Source organism: Zonotrichia leucophrys, chromosome 9, assembly GCF_028769735.1.
Source record: "Zonotrichia leucophrys gambelii isolate GWCS_2022_RI chromosome 9, RI_Zleu_2.0, whole genome shotgun sequence".
Classification (NCBI taxonomy): domain Eukaryota; kingdom Metazoa; phylum Chordata; class Aves; order Passeriformes; family Passerellidae; genus Zonotrichia; species Zonotrichia leucophrys.
The window spans coordinates 18,563,408-18,584,135 of record NC_088179.1 but is presented as its reverse complement, the minus strand read 5'-3'; the positions used below and the strand labels follow the sequence as shown (position 1 = coordinate 18,584,135).

General features: G+C 39.6%; 1 protein-coding gene across 9 annotated transcripts in view; it reads right to left on the bottom strand.

The window, feature by feature from the left end:
• Window positions 1-2,204: 2,204 nt before the first annotated feature.
• The window catches only part of PEX5L (peroxisomal biogenesis factor 5 like), a 102,494-nt gene continuing 83,970 nt past the window's right edge, over window positions 2,205-20,728 (bottom strand). For all 9 annotated transcript variants that reach the window (XM_064721643.1, XM_064721639.1, XM_064721641.1 and 6 more), the window contains 7 exons: window positions 14,092-14,208; window positions 13,045-13,188; window positions 12,108-12,178; window positions 11,123-11,320; window positions 9,670-9,835; window positions 9,149-9,306; window positions 2,205-8,514 (listed from right to left, as the gene is read on the bottom strand). In XM_064721643.1, coding sequence (XP_064577713.1) covers window positions 8,310-8,514; window positions 9,149-9,306; window positions 9,670-9,835; window positions 11,123-11,320; window positions 12,108-12,178; window positions 13,045-13,188; window positions 14,092-14,208 — 1,059 coding nt within the window. In that variant the 3' untranslated portion in view covers window positions 2,205-8,309. The remainder of the gene's footprint in view (window positions 8,515-9,148; window positions 9,307-9,669; window positions 9,836-11,122; window positions 11,321-12,107; window positions 12,179-13,044; window positions 13,189-14,091; window positions 14,209-20,728) is intronic.

Here is a 20,728-nt window from a genome sequence, read left to right as displayed (position 1 = left end):
CATCTGGTGACTGTGTGGATTCTTGCTTCTTTATTCCTGTCTGAACTGGAGAGGAATAGACAGAATGTGTTTTGATGCTGCCTCTCACTCTTTGTGTTCACATTTGGTGTTTTACTTGGAAAGACCCTGCATAGGGAATAGAGAGGTTTGTGAGACTCTTGATTTCTTGTGACTCCTGGCACTTCTGTGGATTTAAGGAAAAAAAAAAAGTAAAATCCCCAAGCCCTGAATGGATATACAGCATGGCAAAAAATAGAAATCAGGTTTTAAGTTAGACTGGTTTGTTTGTTTTTAACTGTTAGGCCTTTTGATGTTCTTTGATCACAAGAGTTGGCAATGTTTGTGTGGAATAGTGCTGTCATTTCACTCCAAATTTCTGCTTTATCATGGTCTGTAATTCCTCATACTCAGAAATTTCTTCTGCTGCTCAGTAAAGGAGAAAGAACTCTGTTTTCCTCACGTGTATTTCTTCACATAGAAATGTGACTTTTGGGACTCTGGTAGATGCAAGAGGCTGAAAAAGAAGACTGAGAGGTGACAGCTTTTTGTAGGATCACAGGACCAGCAGCTGGAGCAGAGGTAAGAGGTAAATCTGCTGGCCTCAGTTATTGACATAGCAGAGGACATGTTCCATGCTGAGTGATAAGAAATGTAGAGATGGTTCAGCTTCTGAAGTCTAAACTTAATGATCTGTTTTGGTTTTCTCTTCTATCACAGATGTCCCTTGTGACCATGGCAACCCAAGCCACGCTGTTCACACCACTTGTGGCAACTGGAAGAGGTGGGAGAGGTGGAGAGTGGCTCTCTGTAGAAGCTAACCAGCTCTGTTCACAATTTCCAGGAGTTTCCTGTATGGGATTTGTGCCTGGCTGTTGCAGGCTGTTTGTGGGAGGCAGTGTTGGATACCTGACAAGTTCCCACCCTCTGCTCCCCCTCACTGAAGTGGGAAATTGTCCCTCAGGTGTACAAGCCTTACCCAAATAAGGGCAGCACTGACAGCCTGTAAAATTACTGAAATGCTGTAAAATCATTGAAAACAGTTACTGCATGACTGACAGCTGTTTGGAGTGGGTGATTATGTTTTCAGATGTCTTTAGCAGTGATTTTTGAGCAGTTTTGCATGTGGATTTGGTACTGATGCTTTTCTCCCACTGCCTTTGGCTTTAGGACAGCAGTGCTGTGTTCCTGATCTGGAGCACAGAACCAAAGGATTTTCCTGCTGCTGCTTTGTCAGTGCATTTGAGCAAAAAGAACTAAACTAGCAAAAAGAACTAAACTAGCTTTAATATCTCCAGCAAAACACACCAGTGTCAAGAGCCCACAGTTAATTTTGTCCTAACCTAAGGGTTAGTGTGGTTTGTGTGTCTGTTCCCTTTTGTTCCTTGGTGGAAGGTTCTGGTTAAAGCCATAGGTTTTTGCCAGTTTTTTTTTCTGACAGAGCTTTCCTTCTGCAGGCAAACCATGGCTGTGTGTTCTGTTTGTTTTCTGGAGCAGCCCCATGTCCATGGAGAGAATCCTGCTTTTTCCATGGCCCTGTGCTGTCACTGTCCCAGCCCCTGCTTGGCTGTCAGCTTTCCTGTCCACAGCAGCACGCAGGAATTTTTATCCCTGGTGTCTGTGCCTGTGTTGGTGTCTCACAGCAGAAGCAGAGCAGGAATGACATCAGCCTTGTCAGCACTTTCACCTCATCCCATGGAGGACAGAACTGGGAAATGCTGAGAGCCAGCTCCTACAGTGGTATGTGGGAAATTGCCTGAGTAGTGATTTCAGTCACTGCATGTTGGCTTTGCTTTTCATAAAGGTTGGTTTGGGATATTATTACTTCTGTTTTAATTATTGCACGGCCTTCAGGAAAAATTCTTATCTACTTTTTTCCTATTTTCCTCATATGGGCTGTATGTGCAGAGCCCTTTGGGCCAGGCCTCAGCTGGTATAAATTCCAGTTGTAAGTATAATTGAGCAACATGTCAAAATGAAAATCAATTCTAAAAATAACTCTGCCTCAGAAAAACAATGAATTTAGGAAAAATGAGAACAAAAGCATATTCTGAACTTTACTTTTAAGCAGAGAAGTGTGTTCAATTGGTAAACAATAGAATAGAATACCTTATTGAAAAAATCCTTTCAGTTGGAGACTTAGATCCCTCCTTTCCATTTAAGTAATTGAAGTCAAGACCCTTTCAAGTTGAAAAGAGATTTTGAAATATTTGAAGCCACAGACAAAGTTTATTTTTAAAACATATTTAAAAATTGCACAGTTATAAATACAATTAATAAATACAATTTAATATGTGGAAAAGAACCCAAGGAAGGCATGCTTCCATTACAGTACAAAAATACTACATTAAGTGTGGTGCTTTGCAAATAGTCATCTATGACCTTAATAAACTTAACACATCCAGTATGCACATCATTCTTTTTTGAGGAAATAGATTATTTTAAACAGCAGTGCAGGGAAACACCAAATTAAAGCATCAGTAAACTATAGTCTGTGTTTAATATTGTACACAGCTGATAATGCACGAAGCATACAGAGGCAGAGTTACCTGTGGTAAGAAACTGACCTTGCACCCAGGATGTTCTTACATTCAGATTCTGAATCTGGGTCAGTGTGAGCCTTGGGAAGGGAATGTAAACATTCAGGTGTGGGGCTGAGCTCCCACCTGGGCAGTGCTGCCCAGCCCTGCCTGCGCTGCCCCACGGGCCCAGGGAGCTCTGCAGGGCTCTTCAGATGGCCCAGGTGAAAGGATCTGCCAACCCTGGAATCACTTCTTTCCTCTATGTTGGCTTAAAAATAAAGCCAAAAGAACTGATGCAAGATTGCAAAGGTTTTCAAACAGTTTACAGCATATAGAAGAAGCCACACAGAATGCCTCTCAAAACTATATAGTTTTATTTTACTCTAGATATGTTATACTCTGATATATAAAATATATTTATAAATTTTTTTTATTTTTCTGAATTTACAATAGCTTACTGATATTAAAAAGGCTATTTAAATTAAAGGTTCAGCCAATGTCGATGGCATTCTGTAAATGTAGAAGGGGAAAAGAGATCAAAGCACATCAAGTCTTGACCATGCAAGCTTGCTCAATGGGCTGTCACATATTGCAAGCATTTGTAAAGTTACAGCATATTGTAGGAAAATTTAGATTCCTTCTGTCTCTTTACCTTGCCTAACACCTGTTACTTTGTGGGCTGAGGCTCTGAAGCTTCCCATGGATTCTCTGACATGCCTATTTTTCATTTTCCTACCTTTGTTCAAAGTGTCAGTGATCTCTTCATGCATGGCACTCCTGTTCTCTCTGATTTATTTCACCAGTCCAAAAATCAGTAGAACCATAATGAAGGAATCTGATTCTAGCCTAGGTAAGGTTTGAATAGTAGATAATACTGTATTGCATATCCACCATTTTTTTTTCACAACGTGCAGTGCATTTTGTCTTACCATTTTTGTGAATAATTGGTATATTATTAACATTTATTACATAGATTCACTGTACAGACTGCTAAGCTGACAACACTGGTGACCAGAAATCACATTTTTTCAACTGTGCAGGTAATTCATGCGAAAATAACTAATATGTCTCCTTTTGCAGATGCAAGTTTGGGCAAAAGAGATCTACAACCAATTTATGCTCTGCTCCATTTCTCACTGGCTCCAGCAGACAATGATTGAGGCCTCAGGCTCTGGCTGTACCAGTGAGGACAGCTGTTGTTATTTCTGCCATGGAGTGCGCTGTGGATATTCCTAGGATAGCTGGCTGTTCTGTGGTTGAGACTAGAGTTGAAAATGTGAAAATCCAAACAACCCAGCTTCACTGTGAAAGCTGTGCAGATTTAGCTTTTTCATTCTTGAGAGGGTCCTGCTCTCAGGACTAAAAAGCAGGACTAAAACATGTCTGCAAAAGCTGCTATACAGATGTCTGTTATTAATTAAACACTTGGAGCAACAGTGAAACCCACAACACAAAGTGAATTCTAAGGAGGGGATTTTAAAAGGGCTCTGTGTTTGGTCTGGCCTGTTCCAGGTAATATGAACAACTCAGATTTGAGTCTGGCAGATGCAAAGGACTTGTAAAATGTTCCACAGATGATGTGAATCAAAAGTTTTGGAATAGCCTATGTGTGAGCCTTCTGCATGCATTCTCTAAACACATGCTCAGGTAGTGTTGCTGCATGCTGGGGGTTAATATTGCAGAGTGGTTACTGGTTAATGCAGTTGCATGCAATATTGTCACATGAGCTTTTGTGTCATTTGAACCTCCCCCTCGATATTTTTACAAGAGCTGTGATTTGTCAGATCATAAGGAAACGCCACTGGACACAGGTGCATTTATGTATGTGCCTAAAAGTCAGATTGGTTCTTCCAGCTGACATAAAGCAGCCTGTGGCCACCAGGCCCCTGTGACATCCCAGTTCAAAGAGGTCAGGCAGCCAAGAGCCCTTTGCCTTCATGGCAAAGCCTCACTCCCTGCACAGTCCCTGGGATTCCTGCCCAGCACCTGCAGTGGTACCAGAGCCAGCCCTCTCCTGCAACACCTGCATGTGAACTGGTCATGCAAAGTGCAGACTCCAGGCTTACAGGCTCAGCAGTTTCATGGATCAGGCTTCTGGGTCATAACTATTCCTAAAGCTTTGCGGAGGACAAGGTCAATCCCATGCTCGGGGTAGGAAAACTTTTTTTTTTAATTGCATGAAGTATAAAGTAGAAAAAAAAAGTTTGTTCAAAAACTTGGAATCAGTTGCCTGGCAGTGATCAATCACCTCTGGAAAAAGAGAGGAGTAACAAGAAAAGGAAAGAGGAGTGGGACATGGTGATACACCATTGCAGCAGTCTAATTGGGCCTCACCTCATGGATGCTCCATAGCATCCTGAAATGCCTGAGTCTCTCCTCTGCTGAAATCAGTAGTTTCTGTGTGAAGCTGCTTCCCTAGACCTAAGCACCCTTGTGTTTGTGTCACCTTCCTGCCCAGGGGAGGGTGACCTGGCCCCTGCAGTGGGAGGCAGTGATTGCCCCCTGCTCCCAGGGAGTGCCAGGAATGCTGTCCCCATCTTCCTTCCCTCCTTGCACACCTGGGCAGGTCAGGGATGGCAGGAGGCTTTGGCTTGGTCGAGCTCCCAGGGAGTGCTGAGAACAGGACCCAGATTTGCTGTCTCTCACTCTCAGGCTCAATCTGCTACTGTTCAGCACCCGCCTTATTTATCTTTATCCCACCTCATGCTTGGTTAGAAGCACAAGGAGATGAATTTTCTATTCAGGTTGTTAATATGCTGCAGCCTCCTCACATGTTTCCTCTTGCTGTTTCAGGCAAATATACAAACTTGTCCTGAATATTTAAGGAAAGCCAAGAGGAGGTCAGCTCAAAGCTGTCTCTAGTCCTGCCTGCTGCACTGGCAGTGCTTGGCAAGGGGGCTGAAGGAGGGTGATAAAGCCCAGGATCCCAAGGAATGCCCAGAAGTCTCAAGAGTTGCTGGGTCTGACCTGTTAGAGTGAGGTGAGCTCAGTCTCCGGGCACTGCCCCACAGTGACCAGTCCAGAGCGGTGTGAGATGTGCCCCTGTCCCCTCCCATCTGCCCTGCTTTAGCCTGTCAGTGGCACACAGGCTAACTAGAGCAGAGAGAGCAGCTGGGATCAGAGCTGGGATGGGCTGGGGGCTCAGCCTGCCTGGAGGGCACAGCCCAGCCCTGCTGAGCTGTCTCAAGGTTACACACACAGCTCCTGCCAGTCCCATGGGTGTGGACATGTGTCAGCAGATAAATGCAGTTTTCAGCAGTGCATCCCAGGATAAACCAAGAGCTACCTACTTAGTCTGTACTTTTTGGAGAGGCTTGGACTTGCATAACATTTTCCTAATGGTTTCTGTGTTACTCATCCACAGGCTGGAGGAGATGTTTACTGAACTGCCACAAGTATCAAATACCCCTTGTCATTTTGACTCTGAGAAATACTTTTTTGGTGTTGTTGTTGTTAATTTCAAAGATACAAAAATAAAGTCCCTGAACAGCTAATTCCTCTGCATAAGCACTGATTATCCTACACCCCAGCACAAAGGATATCCTAGAAGAACTTGTGGTGATGGCAGGGCATCAAGCAAAACCTAAGCACATATGCCTTTGCTTTACAGCCTCTTCTCAAAGCTGCCTCCCTTCTCTCTTATCACTTCCCAGATTCAATTGCACTGCACCTTCTGCTCTGCCTTATCAATAAAGAGCTGTCATCAGACATCGCTGTCAAAGCAAAAGAGCAAACTGTTGTCAGCAGATATGCACACAGCAGCCCACTTAGCCAAAGTGACATTCCCAGCACTCCCATCCTCAGAGAAAGCTGCAGGAATCAGTTATGAAACACCTGATAGGTAAACAGGAATATATGTGTAAACAAGGCATTAATATAGCACTCCTAAAAATTTTGGTGGCTGTTTTGTCATCTCTACTGAGTGGGAGAGAGTGAGGAGTAAGACTTTTATTTTCCCAATGAGAATTATTTGTATTTAACAACCTATAGATGGTGATTAGATGCAGTGATTACACTGTCTTAACATGGAATTTTCCTTTAAGTGGTGGCTCAAAATAACAGACAGCTGCAAGAAACTTTAGGTTTGTACTGGTGAAACTGTCCAACTCCCACAGAGCATCTTTCTCTGTGATCTGTGCAGTTGGATTTCTTTTTTTAGACCTCTGAGCTGGATTTTTCTTCTAATGTTGTTTATGGGAAATGTGCTATTTGTCCCACTTTAACACATTTCCATAGCTACTCTGCAAATTGAATTCCTGATCAACACATCCAATAACACTTTTTATCTTTGCTATTCAGGAAAAATATTTAAAATATCAACAACTGAAAATCACCTCCTAAAAATCTCTCTGCCTTTTTTTGATTGACACATTCACCCTGAGCTAAATGTGTTTGATTGTAGCTGAATCCATCCATTCATCAGGGATTGGTACTGCCCCAACCCTGCTCCCCATTCATCCAGCCAGGGAAAATGGAAATAGTGTGTTTATGCACACATTTGTGAGCAGCCACACATACTGGTGTTATCTGAGGATTTTCTCTGGTATCATGGAGGTTGTGGAGACTTTTGCTGCTGTTTGCCATAACAGCAGGATGGAGCCTTGGTCTCAATCCTACAAGCATTGTACAGACCAATTTCTTTAGGGAAGGTTTTCCCTTGAGCATGGTCTGCAGGCAGTAATCCCTACAAATATTTTTCTTCATTTGCAACAAAGATCTGTAGCTTTTTATGTTCTGAAATGACATAATTTGCATTCAACATGTATGTGCATGCACATGCATGTATATGTGCAGTACCTGATGGATGCATATAATAATCTTTCTAGCTGTTAATGCAGTTTATACTGTATTTCCATTTTTAAACATAAAAATATTGAGAATCCTCTCATTACATTTCAGGAAGTTATATTTGGTCCTCTCTGCCAACAAGGCCATCCTGTACATTTCATTGTTGGTGACTAAAAGAAAAGCATAGCACTATTTTACAAAAAGAAAGATTAAAGTGCATTAAGTACACAGAAAGGTGCAGACCCTGCCACGAGCTCCTTCAGGAGCTGGTTTGAACAGCAACAATTCCAGTGCAAATTGCCTCTTCTGCTGGCAACACCTGGCTTCCCCAAATGTACCTGGCCTCACTCCATAGCCCTGCATGGACTGTGCTCCTCCTGACACTGCACATGGCCCATGAGCCTGCAGAACTGGGCCCAAATTAAACCAGGTACCTTTGGAAGCAAAACATTGATTGCCAGCTAATAAATACATTCAAAACAAAACACATCCCTGTACATGTATCTATTTTCAGAGCTGTGTTAAAAATGGACCTTGGGAAGATTTTTCATCAAAGAAACCAAAGGATAGGGAATCCCCAGTGTGGGGCAAAGTGGTGTCAGCATAGTGCAATGAGCTACTAAGCAGGTTCCTTGGATGCACTGCTTGCCACTCTAAGGTGCAATAACCATTATCTAGGTTTCTTGTTAAGATACTTTTCTTTTTACAGCTGTATGTATGTAGAGAGATATAGCTTGCATGGGATGGAGATTCTTCAGAAATTGCTATTTCATCTAGTTCAGGGCTTTGTCCGATTAGCCACAGCTCATTTCAACCCTTTGACTTTGAATTTATTTACACTATTTTTGTGCTTTTGAACTTTCCCTTTATGAATAATGTCTGAAGGAATTCCCCTACTGATCTACAGTCATGATCTTTTGGAAAATGTGGTCATTTGGGGATGAGTAATAAAAAAGTTCTCTGTTTCCTAACACAATTTAATCAATTTGTGAATCCTTTTTATTACGGCTCTAGGTTAAAAGCTCTTAAGAGAATGTCTAAATCACCCACATTGGCAGCTTGGAATAGTTCTGGCTGGTCCATCATAGACAGAGCAATCCGAAGTGCTGTCCAAATATTGCCTGATAGAGCAGGGTGGGGAACGTTCTGCTGATTCCTGCTTTTCCTTTGCAAACTGAGAGCAGTGAGGAAGTTGCTGACAGCCTCTCTGTTGGGAAGAAGAAAAAGAAAAAAGAAACAAGCATTATAATTTGCTTAACAACTACAGGCAAACTTTTTAAAGTTCCATGCCAGGCTTAAATACACTATTTTACAATGTAAAATAATACAATGTGTTGTTCTTGCTTGATTTTCATCAAACAGGAGGGCCTGGCTTGGGGTAACACAAAACTCAGTCTACCCAAACATTTGGGGGCACTGTCTTCATTTCAGCAAAGCTCCCCTTCATCTTCATGTCTCAACCTGACAGCTGGGACCCTGGAATATCATCTTGAATATCACTTTCATTCCTGTAGGATGTCTTTGATGGCCCTACTAGAAGCAGTTTAACTCAAGTTTTCCTTTAAAAGACAGGCTCTTACATTTTCTTTTACAGAGGCTCTTAAGAGCTGGACTATTTTAAGTGCAAGAACAATCCCACTGATTATAAGAGTACTTACACATAGAGCTAAAAAACTGCATTTTAGTCCTCTGTAAAATGATATGACAACATTTTACAATAGCTGACCTTATGTAGCTATATTCTGATTATTTTTTTTCTTAGATGCCTCCAGCTTGAGAATGAATTTTTCCTTGGCAGTTGTGATGCCTGACTCTTTGTTCACACATCTTTTTGTGCTCACCTGTATGCCCCTAGGTTGATGCAGCTTATCCCCAGGTTGTACCTGGACCTGATGAAGCCAGGCTGGATTTCCAGAGCTCTTGTGTAGGCTTCCACAGCTTCCTCACTGCGGTCCCCGTTCGCCAAGGTTGCCCCAAGGCGGTTCCACAAGGTATAGTCCTGGGGAGAAAATGGCTTTTCTACAGTATGTCTCATTTTTGCTTGCAAAGGAAGAGGACTGCATAAAATAGTAGTATTGTATCTTAATTGATAAGGAATGTGAGGCTCTGACTCGTGATCAAAAGCAATTTTATGTATTTAATATCATTAATCAGCACATAGGTAGGAATTGGACATGCATAAATCTGCTCCTAAACAGAAGAATGACCATGTTAATTATGTCTTGTAATTAACATTTCTATTTTGGGTTTTAAAATTTTAATAGCAGAAGTGACATGTCATTAATAATAGCCTGATCCAGACAGGAAAGTGGAAATGGCCTGTAAAGCTAAATTTAAAAAAATGTAAAAGTTTAAAATGTACCTCTGGTCGAACAGTTAAAGCGGCACTAAATGCATCTATTGCTCTGTTAAATTCTCCATTCAGGTGAAAAAGAACCCCAAGTCCTGTCTGCAGGTCAGGGTCTATCATATCACCATTCTGGTGAGCAGCCTCCAGGTACAAATCCTTTACTTCTTCAAGCAATGAGCTAGACAAGGAAGAAACATAACTTACAGTTATTTTCAAATATTTCAATGTTGATTGCATAGCCTCAAATTAAAATCTTTGTAGTGGATTTATCAGAAGTGTTATATTCCTAAAATTTGTGAATGAGCTTCTTCATCATGGCAAAGGTTTACTTCAGGGTGCTGTTGTAAACTCACGTCTGAAATAAAAAAAGTTCATCTATGAAATGAGGTCAAAGTACAGCTGTGAACCCAAGTGGAATGACATGAAGGTTTATTAAAATTATTCAAATTAGATGAGTTTCTCAGACATAAAACAGTTCTTTACTAGCAAAATTAGTAGTATTTTTAAGAGGAATACATAAGGGACCAGCCAAGACCCTTGAAGAAAGATGCCAAAACATAAGACTTCTGTGCCCACTTAAAACCTTTGCACTGACAGCACCAGATGTCAGTAGGATGAAGCCAAAGTAGAATAACACACTTAGCAATTAAGCAAAACCTGCATATTTTATTTTTACTCACATGAAATTATCTTGTCAACCCAAGACTTGTAAGTGATGAGGGTAAAACATAAGGCCTGTCTTCAAAATGACAAGCAGTGAGATAGCCTGAGTGGTTTGGTTCTCTAAATCATGTTTATGCCTTTAATGACTTTATCATGCATCTCACAGCCCAGAGGTACTTGTTTCTTGTCCTCACGAAATCATGATGAGGGGCTGCCAAATCATGATTTTTTTTAAAATTTAAGATGGCCAAGATAAATCAAATGGCTGTGTTGTCTCTTGGTTAGACAGGTGCCACCTCCCAATATTTTCAGAGAACCCAGGTTGCACTGCAAAATGGCTCATTCCTGGATTCTGCTGGGCTGGGATATGGAAAACAGCAGGAACAGTGAACAGTAGGAAAAACACACACAGGTAGAGCTGGATAAAGGCTCAGTATGGATATGGAAGCAGCTGAAGGATGAGGGTGCAGGATATGGGAATAGAAAGGCAGGAGACAGGGATGGAGGAAAGGGATGGGATTTGAAGAGAAACATCAATTTTAAGCTGTTGTTTGGTTGTGGGTTTTTTTGGCTTTTTTTGGTGTTTTTGTTTTTTTTTAGCTTCCAGGGATGGCATAAAAGATAAAGCCTTCAGTCATTAAATCAAATGTTCTCTGTTGGCTTCCCTCTCCTGCTATTAGAGACATGTTCTTCCAATATAGAAAACAGGCTGGACTTCTACAGAACAAGGGGACACAGCAGACACCACCAGTTCTAGGGCTATCATTTGTATTTCCACTGTGAGGATTTCCACTGCATTTACCTGTCATCTGCTGTCTTAGACATCCTCCTTGTCAGTGCTGGGGACCCTTTTTTGCTTCTCACTATGTACTTGTACTTTGGATTTTGCTTTATCCAGTTTCTCAGGGCTTGATAGGCCTCTTGTTGATGGCCAGTGTTGGTGTAACTCACAGCCAGGGCCATCAGGGCTTTCAGGTTGTTTGGCTGCAGTTCCAAGCACCTAGGCAGAAAATAAAAAATATATTGAGAAATTTCTGCAGCCAAGCACAATGCTTGAATTGTTCCAAAGTAATCCATGTAAAGAAAATCACAATCATCACTGTTGCTCTTTTGAAAACTGCTGATGATCAGTTTGGTTTTTTTTGCTCCTAACCAGGCAACCCCTTGGATTTCTATCCAGGTAAGCTAATAAGGGACATATAAACAAGTTTGAGTATCCTTAGGTGAAATAACTTCATGGTTATCAGTGCTGATGCAATTGAATATTGCTTGAAATGGAAACATAAAAACCCATTACAGAAAGATAATAATAGTAATAATAATGCTGATGTTTTGGACCTCACATTTTAAGTACAAGAATTCTGTGATCTTTACATCTCCATCAACCTAAAGCTGTTGGCAGTTTAGCATTCAGCAGCTGAAGGGAGCTCACTCCAATTAAGAAAACCTCTTCATTAGAGGACAGACTACAGAAAATATGCCAAGTGGCTGGAATGTAAAAAAAGCACTTCATTTGCATCATGCCTAACTCGTATTTATTAGGCAATGTAACTTTTCTTTTGTGCATGTACTTGAATTACTCCATGAAATATTTCACTTATTTAATAAAACAGAACTATCAATCACTAGTCATCCCTCTGAAGTCACTGGGAGTTTCTGTATCTGTCAATGCTCTACTCTGCTGAACAAATGCTTCTCATTCCAAGGTAGGGATGGCATTAAACATCCCCAGGTCTCCAATACCCAGCACTCATCAGACCCCAGGTTTTGGACAGATCTTCCTTTACCTTTGGAGGGCCACGATGGCTGCCTGCTCATTTTCATTTTCTGCCTGTGTAATACCCAGGAACTGCCAGGCCTGCAAAAATAACAATCATTTATTTAGTTTCTTCCATATATCCAACTGCAAACAGAGTTACAACCAAAATCACTGTTAAACACAGGGGTGAGGAAAAGCAGCAGATATGTCCAGCACTAACCACAGATTTTTCTACAGTGTGCACACCAACAGTCCGAATCAATGCAGTTCTGAATATCTTTGGGGCTAATAAATATTCATAGTCAATAAATGTATGGGCATTCTGTCAGTGTACAATCACATGCTGATCTCTTAAATTTGAGTTACTGTACATTTTTTATTTTGCTTCAATTTTATGGAAAATATAGAAGAACAATTATTTAGTTTTATATTATATATAGGGGTTATTCTAAATATATTATATGTATATTATATATTAGGGCTTCCTAGGGAGATTGGGATTCTCTGATTTTTTGAAGTGCTCTGTTTAATTTAATGTAGGAGGAGATTCAAAGAGCCCTAGATACAGCATAAATATTTTTAACATTTCACAAAAAACAGACTTTAAATATAAACCAGTCGAAACAGCAACATGAAGAAATTTATATAACTTTAAAATTTTTTCAGCAGTCTTGTTAAATCAAAAATATTCATCTTTTGATAGCAGTGTTTACAAGACAGTTTGAAAATATCAGGATGTGAAGGGAAGGTTTGAAATACTTCAAACAAAAATATTTCAAAACCAGATTCTCATCCAGTGAAGAACTCGTTATCTATTTAAAGGCACACACTAATTCATAACCCTTGGAATCCAATGTTTCAGTCAGTCATGCCTGGCACAGGTTTGAGCCCAGAAACCATTCCCTCATTCCTTGCTGCAGGGAGCTCCCTTTCCCTTAGCCAGGAGGAGGCAGAGCAGTGAATACCTCAGCATCGTTGGGCTCCTGGAGAATTGCAGCCTCCAGGTAGAGGATTGTAACAGGCAGGTCACCTTCTTTCATTTTTTTCAGTCCTTCCTCAAAAGCACCAGGCCAGTCTTTGAAGGGATTGTCAGTGTGGAAATAATAACCCTGGAGCAGAGAGATAATGGAGCCGTGGTGAATGGCAAGTTGCAGGGAATGACAAGTCTAAAAAATGCAGTGACTCACTGCTTTCCAAATGGTGTAAACAACCTTTGCTCTGTGGAAATGGCACCAGCTCCCCCCGTGGGATTTCAATGACAAAAAGTGGAAAAAGTCACATCGCCAGGCATTTATGTTTCTGCTCTTTATTTTTAATTTAGCTCTGCAGTTGTACCTAGTGGTGCTTGTGCTGGGCTCTCCATCACAGGCAATGTCAACATCTCACAGCGCCCAAGAGCAGAGCTGAACCTCTGAGCCCAGGACATCCAAAGTGGTGCTAAAGAACACACCAAGCAGCTGAATCCCTGCAGAGCTCATAACCTCACAGCTGCTCAGCTAAAATCCTGAAATCCTCAATTAACCTTCCAGACACACAACTGTGCTGCAAGCACCTGAGTTTATTTTAGTATTCCTTGAAGTTTTGCCTTTTTCTCTTGTCACTGCAGTGTAAAGGGTGTGTGGTAATATCAGCTACATAATAGAAATCAAATTGAATATGGAGTGGAAGGAATGAAGAACAGAGAAGGAATCTCCATAATTTTTATCCTCAGCACTTTGAATGTGCTAGCCCAGGTATTTTTATTTGGTGCTTTTCCTTAAGTGCCTGATTTCAAAAGTGCTCATAAATCCAGCAGTTGCTTTGTGATCCTTTCAGCTGAATTTAGGCTGTGTGCAAGCCTAAACAGATTCTCACTGTGTCAAGGTCTTCCAAATCTGCCCCACCCACAGGCAATTAAAGAGGATGAACTCTTTGGGGCAAAATTATCTTTCATGTCCAAGAGTTTCCTTGGGTTCCCTGGAAGAGCTGAGGCTCATCTCAAAGCTGTACTGCAATAAAAAACCTGGTGTTACCTTCTCAATGGTTGAGATGGTGACTTGTCCTGGTGCTTCCTGGTTCTCTGAAATCCAGTTTCTGCGAGCCATTTCTTCCCACTCTGCTTGCATTTTATCCCAAAACTCTGTGTCAGACTAGAAGAAAAGGAGGAAAAGAGAAAATGAGCAACAAAACTTTAAAATAAAGGTTTCTGCTTTTTTTTTAAACAACTTTTGAATTTCTTTCTACCAGTGGTCTGGGTGTCGATTTTGCTGAGCAGTATTAATTCTATTAATAATCACATGGACTGAAATGCTACAGCTCCTGTTTGGAGTTCCAGATAATTAAATCTCATCTCTTATATTGGAATGCATTTTGTCAACAGAGCACTCTTTATCTCAGAGGCAGTGTATGTCCTGTTTGAAGCAGGATTTGCAGCAGCTTACACTGCATCTTATTGATGCTAACAGCAAATTGTTACATAAAATTTGAAGGCAATCAATGCTGCAAGTCCTTGGATAAAGAAAAGAAAGAAAAAAAAAAGGAAAATCAACTAAGTGCATATGCAAAAGAATAACAATAGATAAAACAGCTTGAAAGAGAGCAAGCATTGCTTGCTTTGGTATATTCAGCATAATTTTCAGCTGTGAGAAAGAGAAATGCCAAGCTTAGACAGAGGGTGTTTGTGCAAGGGATGTAATACAAATTGGGCTTTTTGACATAGTGGAGAATTGTATACTCTGCTGAGAAAGGAATCTACAAGAGATCATAGAATCATACAGTAAGATTAATATTCAGCTCAAAGATGAGGGAAAAATGCTCATACAAGGGAAGGAGAAATTATGAAAAACAGATGAGATTTAGGACAAGGAATGAGATTAGCAACGACCAGAAGGAGGGAACAACTGTGGCTACTAGGAAAGGATGCCAAGAAACAGAAATAGAATTATGGAAGGGGAGAAGCCAAATTAAGGTGCTACTTTTTCAGCCTCCACACACTAGTCATGGGACTCTGAGGAGGAGATCCATAGCAGAGTATTTGCAGAGCACTACCAGCCTTTCCAAAATTCTCCAGTTCCTACAAGGACATGGCCAGTGTTTCAGTGAGCTGACAGCACTGGGGGCACAGTTTCTCAGCTTATTTATATCAAAGACAACAGCACAAATATATCTATTGAGATTTAGACAGAACCATTTGAGAGCAAGGTGCTAATCAAAATTAATTGAAGGTTTTGTGAACTGCTCCAGATAGTTTTGTGTGAGGGTTTGTTATAAGGCTGACAGCTTTGGTGCAGCTCCACAGCCAGGCATGACTGGAAAAATAGAGCTTAAAATGTGATTGCATGGCTTGCTGTAAACCTCCATAGGTGCTGGGGAAAAGGAAAGCAAACTGTCCTCCATTCAGGAAGAAATTCAGGATTGTCTGAATCATGCAACTATTGGATCTGTGAAGGTATCTGCTATGCTCCTCTGTGCAAAAGGAAATAAGTTGGGAATCATTCACTCTTGGAGAGGAGATTTCACTCCAGGTAACAGCAGTGAACTGCCCCTGACCACTCTGTTGCACCACTTCAGAATTTGCTCTCATTCCAGACTTGAAGAAAATACTTTCATATAAAGAGTTGTGAGATTGCACTGAAATGTCCATTTAGGGTCTGAAAAGGCTGGGAGCATGAATCAGATCACTCCCTCTTTAACTCTTAGCAGCCATGACCAGAGGCAATCGAACCCCCAAAAGGATCCTGTTCAACAGATGCCTCCATCAACTGATTCTCGTTCAGTACAAATCTGCCCAGCACTGAAATAAAAATTATGTGATCATGTTTAACTAGCAGTAAATTTGAGATTCAGCATGAGGTAAAGACGTGAAATTTTTCCTTTCCTTCAGATAAAAATTGATACAAGTACTGAAAACTAATCAGTAATGGCCTTATTTAGCCAGATTAATTTATAGAAATAATTACATAATATATAATATGTTATATATAATATAAATATAAATATAAATATAAATACAAATGCAAATATAAATATAAATATAAATATAAATATAAATACAAATATAAATACAAAGATAAATATAAATATAAACATAAATATATAATATATAATATATAATATATAATATATAATATATAATATATAATATATAATATATAATATATAATATATAATATATAATATTATATAGGTATAATACATAATATTTTTATATTATATATTATATATTATATATTATATATTATATATTATATATTATATATTATATATTATATATAATTATTTATATATTATATATTTATAATTTCATCTATATATTTTTTAATTAGAATTTTTGCTTGCATTTTTCTGACAAAAAATTCTTTATGAATCAATGGTGTGGAAATATCACATCATATTTCTGTGGTTAGTAAGCAAGTGGATTTAGGTCTTAAATTCAAATTTTGCTGTTTAATTATATATTTATATATTTATATATTTATATATTTATATATTTATATATTTATATATTTATATATTTATATATTTATAATTCTCACAGAAGTTCACTCCATGTAAAAACCCAGTGAATTGCTGTGCACTCAAGTAGGTGCCCTGAATTTGCATTTACAGAGTCAAAGGATGGGGGAAATGCAATGAGACCAGCTCTGCTGTAATCTCTCTCAGCTCATCCTGCACTCCTTGGACACAGGACCCAGAGTGACTTTGCAGGGATAAGGGGAGGTTTGGGCCAGGCAGAATTCTGAGGATGTTCAGCACGAGGGGTGTCTGAAACAGCCACAGCAAAGCTGCCCTGAGCCCCTGGACCAGGCTCTGACCCAATGCTGGTACCAATGTCAACGGCAGAGCAGTTCAGTGTCCTTGAGGAGGAGAATTGTAAATATTACAATTGTAAATATTGGAAATATTACAGTCTTTGCTGGAGGCCTAAGTCTATTTCAGCTGCCTTTAGCAATTTTTTCATTGACTTCAGTGGCAGGAGGGTTAAATTAATATTGAGCCTTTCTGAAACCTGGCTTTGGATCAAGGCTCCTAGGTCTAATTTTAGCTCCATTTGCTACACCACCAGTGCCAATTAACCTCATTTCAATGTTTTTGCCACCTTAAGGCTGGCAAAGTACTTTGGATAAACCAAGAGTTTTCAGCCCAGTTGAACACATTTAACACATTCTCAGATCATCTGCAGCAGTTAAGAGGAATGACAACCAGGAAAAATGTTCATACCATCTGACTTCTTCCAAGCAGAAAATTCTGCATTTTGTCAAAAAGGCTATTTTTACTCTTTGTATTTAAAAATATGCTGAAGCAGTTAAACAAATGGGAGGCAAAATATTCCCAGGCTCTTTATTTCCTATGATCCAATGAAAGAGGGCAGAGGAAGTATTTATAAATTTACCTATTGTCATAATTTCTGGAATTTTGCCTGTCCTGTATTGCCAAAAATTAATTTGAAATATAGCTCACTGACCAATGCATGAGCAAGGTTCTGTCATTGTTCTCTGAATTACTGCATTACCAAACTCTTTGATGTGAAAAACCCAGTAAGTTAAACTTGTGTGCTTAAATAGGTAAAATTTCCTTAGCTGATATCTTCTTGAAACAAAATCTGAAAATTTTACTGTGGTTTAGATATAAAAAATGTTTATCAAGGCAAAGATTCCCACTGTGTTTTGAAAGAATATCAAATGAAATGCATCTGAATGACTCAAGTTCCTGGTTCCTAATTTAACATATGGTTTGGCCAGTTTTAGGCCCATCCAAAGAAATGTCTAAATAGTGAGACAGGAATGATGTAGGTACAGAAAGGATCCAACCAGCACTCATGGGAACCACAAAGCTGATGGTCCTGGAATGTGTTTTCCTAGGCTAGAACAAATTAATCCCATCTTTTTCCTCCTATTGTCACATAATTTAGCTGTAATGTGCTCTGATGCTTCAGAGCAGTACATTATAGAGCAGATGGTTCATGTGACATTGTGTTGTAAATAAAATGATGCTGGGAAGGACAGCTCAAAATTTCTTATGCATAAGCTCACAAAACAGTGTGGCATCTGCAGTTTAATCAGAGAAATGTGGAAGAAGAAAATAGCAAAACAGCTTTTCTTTCCATCTCTGTGAATTCTCAGTTGGAAGTTTTTGTACCTTGTTGCTTTTATTTTTATTTATTCTAACTCATCACCGGTAGGGTGGTGGTATAATAAACAATTGTTTTAATGGAATAGAAGTACAGGATGGATCTGAATCCCCATCCTGGCATTTTTAAAAAATTCAAAAGTACATATTTTTGGTGAAACAGAGCTAATTATCAGAAGGATTGTGTTCTTATGGAACTTGGAAAATATTGAGACAAAAAATCATGAGGCAAAAATCAAATCCAATTTCCAGAATAACAGAAAAGGTAGCAAGGTCTGCAAGCACCCAAACACTGCAAGGGAATCTGCCCCCTCTCTAGTAAAAAAGCTATTTTACTCACCACTTTATTCTTAAAAGATTCCCCAATGGCATAGACATCTTTAAACCTTCTTAAGAAAGAATTACCTCACAAATCTTCATTAATCTCAAAGTTTGACATCTTAAAACCATTCCCCAAGCGCTGAGGTGAATACTGGGTGGAGGATAAAGTTTGGTGTCTTCATTTACTGAATTGTTAATTAATTCCTTTCGAACTAGGCCACCAAGAACCTCAGATTTACTTCCTTTTCTTGATCAGTTCTCTGGCTAATCTTCCCACTTGGAGCTTTCCCAACTGAAGAATATTACACAGAAACATCCAAAGCCTAAAAAATGAATTTTTGACCTGTATCTATTCTCTGCTTAAGAAAGAACTAATCTTTCTGAGATGGGCTCCAATTTATTTCAATCACTCCAGCTTTCTTACTACTTCATTTTAGCTAGGATGAAAATTCAGCTCTTTTCAGATGCAAATGGAAATAACTGCTCTGTGAGTTCTTAAAGAATCCTTTCCTTTACATTTTAACTACCTGGCCCAAGTTTCTATTTTAAGCAGAAAGAATAACTTAAGGCTGCCAGCTACAGCTGGGGAAACATTTAATTTAATTCTTTTTAATAGCCATTTTTGAGAGCATGTTAAAGTATTTTAACAACCTGTCTCTGTTGCCTCAGAACGACCTTTTGGTCTGTAGGGTTTTGGGGTTTTTTACAATATATTCTCCTCCTCACTTTACTCTGCACAGTAATTCAATAATGTCTTGTAATCTGTTGTTGGACTCAACTCATATTTCTTACTGTGAGTGTCTGGAAACTCCCCACCACACAAGTTTCTGGCGATTGCAGGAGTTCTGTCATCATTTGCTTAACCACCAGCACTGAGACGTTCAGCATGAGATTCCCTGTGCTGCCTTCCCAGCTCTCAGCCCAGCACATCCCACCCTGAGGATCAGCAAGAAGGAACATCTAAAGCATCTCCAGCAGTGGCAAATTGAAAGCAGTTCCCTCCTTTCCTGCCAGGAGCAAATATGTGTGGGATGTGTAACACCAGAAACATCTCCTGTGCCTCACCAGCAGTTGCTGATGAAGAATTTATTTGATCTGGAAAGAAAAAATACCTTCTGCGCTTGGTTTATGAAAGAGTTAATTTACTGATTTTGTGCATTTTAGCTTTGTATGCTGAGACCAGATTGTTTTTGTGTGTGCAATAAAATCCCAAGAAACCATGGTACCTGCATCTTACCATAGCATAAAATGAAAAAACTCCTACAAATCAGATTAATTACTTCAACAAGAAATTCTCTTTCTAGTTAGAAGCCAGTATCAGACTTAGGCATAGTTTTGTTTCTCATCAGCCAATATTAGTCTAGAATAGTTCATTTGTCGACCCTGGAATTAGAATGGTCTATAACTTGAGTTAGAAGAGTATTAAAGTACATGACTAAAATTTAAATCTAAACTCAAACATCCCTACAGTGTTCTAGATGGTTTGGAGACTAATGAGCCTGCAGTGCTGAAAATGCTAAAAATAACCAGTTTTGAGGAACTAGTTTCACAGCTTCATCCTCTGCACCCTAAGAACTCATTTCAGTGGCTGTTACATAATTTAGCCTGAAATTCTGTCCTTGCTGGAATGGAGCTGTCTTGGCTCTTTGTGGTAATGGGAACCCCTAAGAAGATAATGAAGATAATGATGCTTCAGATCAATGCTTATATCAAATTTTGTGAAGTTCTGCTAAAAACCTGTGTTCAACTTTGTGTCTAGACAGGATCAATTTGGACTAGTGGTATAGGACAACACACAAGAGATGTTTTAGATGCTGGAATTGTAGAAGTCAGTGAAAAAAACCCAGAAGTACAATAGGAGAACTATCCAAATACCTCTATCTTCTCAAACCAAATAGATTTACCAGTAAACAAGAATACTCCTGTGCTAAGCATTCTGCCACTGGTTGTAAAAATGTGAAAATGGTGCATGGTTGGTGCTTCTGCACAGCTCTGCTTTACAGCAGGTAATTGTGCTGTTCATCAGTGATTCTGAACTCTGGTTGCACAGGGAGACTTGGTTTGTGTCTGGGTGTAAAGAACTGATGGCACACAATTCCCTCTTTTCCTTGTGGTTTGGAATTGCTACATTTATGGGGCATTTACTCATTTGCTCTACCAATAAAAATCCAGCTTAAAAACTTGATTATCTCTAATGCTTTTTTATAGCTCAGTGTTTTG